The 5,364-nt window shown below is 38.3% G+C and overlaps 1 protein-coding gene across 1 annotated transcript in view; it reads left to right on the top strand.

The window, feature by feature from the left end:
* Positions 1 to 4,405: 4,405 nt before the first annotated feature.
* The window catches only part of LOC107482175 (uncharacterized), a 5,354-nt gene continuing 4,395 nt past the window's right edge, over positions 4,406 to 5,364 (top strand). Inside the window, exon 1 of the mRNA XM_016102578.1 lies at positions 4,406 to 4,608. Within this exon, the coding sequence (XP_015958064.1) occupies positions 4,406 to 4,608 (203 nt within the window). The remainder of the gene's footprint in view (positions 4,609 to 5,364) is intronic.

The following is a 5,364-nucleotide window of genomic DNA, read 5'->3' as shown; positions in this document are numbered from 1 at the left end:
ATCAATTTGAAGTCAAAGTATTACCTTTGATTTTCTTGATCAGCTATTCTTCTGAGATGTGTGCTTTATACTCTAATATCAATAGAAACACTTATAGTGCAGTAGGTGAATAGTGAATACAATTATAAACAAACAAAAAGATACTATTTTAATTTATGAATATAATTATTACAAGTTTTGAGAGTAGAGAATAGTGTACCTACTACTTTAGCGATATCAGTTTGAATAAGGGTGAGTCCTACCATAAGAGTGTAGGCACCCCTTCCAGCTAAGGACGCTTCAGCTTCATTTGCCTCCAACAAGTTGAGATCACTTGCATTCACATAATGATGCTTAACCACTTCAGATGCCTTGCTTGACAGAACAACAAGAATGCATAAAAGAATCAGCATTTTAAGAGAATGTTAACAAATAACCATAAGGACTTAAAGGTTGAAAGGCTCATTATTTGACTGAAAAGCGCATGCATGTTTTCTTATACCAAATTAATTTACCATTAATCTCCATGGATTTTGAGACCCTATAAGCTCATTCCACTTTCACACACATAAAATCTATTCTTAATTTCTCCTGAATAATGACGACAGAAAGCCAGAAATAGGCAAAACAGCAAACAGGTAGAATGCATGCAACAAACTCTTTCAACAGAGTCCATTTCAAAATGTACCCAATCTGATTCAGTTCAATGCTCAACAAATTTAATGCCCAATCTGATTCGTTCTTCCTCTTGACTTAGTGCTATATTCAACAAAGTGTTTAGGAATTCTGGGGGTATTTCATTTCCTATCACCAACAAAAAATTATAAGAATTCATTCAAGTACAATATATAATTGAACGAGGAAGAAAAAACCACCTTCAAGGAGTGCATCACGAACTTCTTCTAGTGTTACATTCAATGCTTTCAACAGAATTGACAAATTCTTTGCTTTCTTTGGTTCAATGATCTAAAGAAAGCAGGAAGTAAAACTAAAAGAAATTCGAAACTTACTGGAAGGATCCTGCTTTGAGCTGATTCCAAACCATAGCCTGATCTGAGTTTGCTTGAACCTTATCTATAAACAGAAAATTTGGAAGTTTACCATATAGCCTCTATAAACAGCCTGGATCTTAGATGCCGCGGCATGTTGGTTTCTTAAAGTTGGTTCTGGTCTATAGCCAACCTCCTCGTGGTGATGAACAACCCTGGAAGAAGTAGCTTTAGGAGAGGTAGCATGCAGAGAAGGAGCCTTCAGAGACGCAGCTTAGATAAACTTCAATCATATGACACAACTCGCATATAGAAAATGAGCATAAAAATATTAGTTTGCAGATTTTGCTTCCTTTCCATATAGAAATGAGCATAAAAACATTAGTATTCTGTTTTCTATATTTCAAATTTTTTATTACTGATTATGAAACAACTTAATTAGCATCTATCAGATCCTTTTAGTTTATGACTTTATACAACATAATTATATTCATCTACATTCTTATAGACCAGAATCCCAAAATTTCAAAATATTAGAAATGATTAAGTATTTTAATACTACTACAAGTCTCTATCAGTAACAAGAAAACCAAGCCTAACAACAACAAAAAAAAATCAAGAACATGCCAAACAGGATCAAGATTTTCCACATCATAAATAAATAAATAAATATAAATAAAATCACTTACATTAGGTACTTGCTTCTTCTTGGAGTGGTGTGTGAAAACTGTCGTTATTGCAGAAAACCAACTACCCTTCTTTTCCATATCAGTAGCATTAGTATCTTTTCTTGTAAAGAGTTTATGATTTTAGAAAACTCCAAATATAACATGAATCCAGTGTTGTAAGATCAAAATCACATTCATTTTTATACAATCTTTGACTCAGTTCAAAACGTACCTCGTCTCTCTTGAAGGCTTTGGCATTAGAACTACAGGAATGGTTCATGCAGCTTTGCAAAGGAAAAAAGCAGTTCCTACAATAAAATTTAAAAGGATTCAGGTATAATTACAAATAAAACTGCATAATTTCAATAACCAGTAGGCAAACACTAACTGTGATTCATTCATTACCTTGGCAACAAACAGAATAGTCTTCACCAAGAGCATCTAAATATGGTTGTGTAATTTTCTCAACTTCTTCCTACCATTAACAATGACGATGAAAGGAATTGAGTCAAAAGAGTTTCTTTCATTGGAAATAAAGTAGAAAAGTAATTTGAACAAAATTCTAACCTTATCAGAATTTTTCAGATCATCAATGTATAAAAAGTAGTCCTCCACAGGAAAAGCTACAACTAAATCACTGGAATATATAAACCAAGGATTAATACACAGGTTAGTTCAATCCAAAATTTTAATTCAATAGAAAAAAAAATGGTAGAGACTAGAAAGGGTTACACAGTCATAGGGAAGAAACAAAGAAGAGAAGAATAAAGGGAGTTCGTTCACAAAAAGCTTGCCATATCTGTCACTGTAATAAAATCCTAAATTTGTTTTGAGAACAGAACAGATACAATTGTAAGAAAATCAATGTAATCTGAAGGAACGACGGAACCTACCTGAACCAACGGCGATGAGAAGAAGAGATAGAAGTGGCAGCGACGACGCTGGCGAGCTTTAGCGAGCAGCGACAAAAAACGGCGTGGAGAAGATAGCGAAATTCATCGGCATCGAAACTGAAAGAGAGAGAGATTGGGGAAGGGGTGTGATGGAGCTTCGAGAACGGCGGTGAAGGGGCGAAAGGCACCAATGATGAAGGATTAGGAGCGAATCGGTGAGAAGCGGCGTCGACGAATGATGGGGTGTTTTGTAAAATGAAGACGCCGTCGAAAAGAACGTGATTTTTATACCCTTATTTTCACCTCTTTCGACAGAATAATTTAAATTATAGACGGAAAATCCGTCTATAATAATTTAATAAAATGTAGCGTTTTGTCTATTTAATTACAGATGAATTTTCCGTCTGTAACTATTTTTTACGGAAAAAAATTAATTTTTTCGACGGAATTATAGACGGATTCTCTTTTTTGTCTGTAATTTATGCTAATCTATTTTTTTTTTTTGACAAAAAAATTCTTTTAAAATTTCGTCTGTATTTCAGTGGGATAAAATCCATCAAAAATGTCTGTAATAACTAATTTTTTAGTAGTATTATAAGTTTAATTAGTAATTTATTGATTGAACTAATAAACTAATAATTTAACTGATTTGATCACTCATTTGATTCTTACAACTATGATTGGAGGTGCAGCTATGCACATTAAATAATTTGTACCCCGTCGACATTCATTCATTAATTAATACTGTCACTTTATTACACTCATTGCGTACAAATATAGGTACGTACGTGCAAAGACGCACACGCTCGGAAAGTGATCTTTTTGGGAAGAATAACGAAATACCCGTTGAAAGCATAAGTATATAGTAATGCAAATTATTGAGAGTTATATATTGTTTGCATATATAAAAATAAGCGTTAAAATAAGACTTTGTGTTAAATAATATTACTCGAAAATTCAAAATCATTGAGACGGCGTAATACAAGTGTTACATCTCTAAGAATAAGATTTATAAAAATTTATAAGTATAAGACATTTTTTATCATATGATTAGATAATTTTTAGAATTGAGTTAGTACATTTAATTTTAATTATAATATGGTATAAAAATTTATCTAATTTAATGTTGTTAGGTGTTACGGTCCGGTCCAGACCACGAACGGGTCGGCCCGACCCATCGAGAACCCGACCCGAACGGCCAAGTCCTCAGCGCTCGCCACGATGCCAGGACACGGATCCTCACCACCCCATCAATATGATTGAGGAAGCTTCGGGGAAGATGGGCCTGTCCCCCCAGGACCCACCTCTGACACAGTATAAATAGGGAAGGACCTACCCTTCCCTCGAGGTACGTCACACTTTTCTACCTTACCATTTTCCCGTCTGCACACTAGCTGACTAGAGCGTCGGAGTGTCTTTGCAGGTGACACCCCCTCTCTCCTCCCACCACGAGAGCTCGGCTACCCGGCAATTCCGAACCCAGCACGATCCCGATTGAAGCGTTCTCATCTCCTCCAACGAATCACCCGAACCGTCCGGTAACCGAATACCGAACATTGGCGCCGTCTGTGGGAACCGCTTAAATGGAAGTTGCGCCGGGTCCCGGAGACCAAGGCCGAGGGGCCGGAGCGGAGGGGGCAGCCTCTGTCGCCTCATTAAGGGGGCGGCGGAGGTCCCCCCAACAACACACTGAACAGCACACGAGGACACGACCCTTCGGGGGAACGGGCGGCGACAGCGCCATAATAATGCAGGAGCTACGCCACAGGGTCCAGAACCTGGAGCGACAGTTGGCCGACCAGGAGCGTGACGGATGAACCACCGATCCCAGCTACACCCCATCCCCTGATCCGCGAGGACACGACAACCTGTGATAATGGGCGTCACCCCATTCCACCGATCCATCCTCGAAGTCCGGTTGCCGAAACACTTCGACAAACCAACGGACATGAGGTACGATGGAACTCAAGACCCTCTAGAACACCTCACGGCTTTCGAGGCGAGGATGAATCTAGAGGGAGTAGGGGACGAGGTGAGGTGTCGTGCCTTCCCGGTAACCCTAGCGGGACCCGCGATCAGGTGTGTAACACCCTAATATTCAAATCCTTATGCTCGAGTCATAAGTCAATGATATTACGGTGGTACGACTCTCAGGTGGATTTTTAAATATATAAACATAGGTAATTTCGAAAGGAGTATTAATCGAGAAGCCTGAAAAGAGTAGAAATAAAATCGCGAAGACGTATCACTCACATTTCGACAACGAAAAGATAAAACGTGAAGCCGAAAGCGATATATGGACAAGGCATAAAGGAGATTAAGAGATAGATAACAGATAGATATATATAATATAAGTAAATAGCCACTAGTCGCGACCCGCGAAGTTTAGGCCGGCTAGGGTACAGTATGAAGGTAACTGACAACAGTACATCCTAATCTCTCCCAAAGGAAAGATAAGAGCCTCTATAGGCAAGTTCCAAAAGAATTCAACACATAATATAATCTTTTCAAAACAAAGGTGGAGAGATTCTACGAAAAACACAAAGTGGAGAAAATAAAGATCTTCGCCGGCTCTCAGACGAACCACAGCTCACTTCTGAGCACCTGGACCTGTATCTGAAAAACAAGAGATATATACGAAATGAGAACCCCGGGCCCATGGGTTCCCAGTACGGTAAAAGTGTCAAATAAATACAATGCACTGCAATAAAACCTCACTAAGCATCCTAAACTCCTTTTCACCAAGTATCCAGCCTAGATTCTCACTAATCCATAAATAGGCATCTGTCGTAAGGGGATACTAAATCTAGTTCATGTTACACATGTTTCCCAACT

The sequence above is a fragment of the Arachis duranensis genome, chromosome 1 (assembly GCF_000817695.3).
Source record: "Arachis duranensis cultivar V14167 chromosome 1, aradu.V14167.gnm2.J7QH, whole genome shotgun sequence".
Classification (NCBI taxonomy): Eukaryota; Viridiplantae; Streptophyta; class Magnoliopsida; order Fabales; family Fabaceae; genus Arachis; species Arachis duranensis.
Note: the sequence above shows the minus strand (reverse complement) of the source record. Positions and strands in the feature narration are given on the sequence as shown.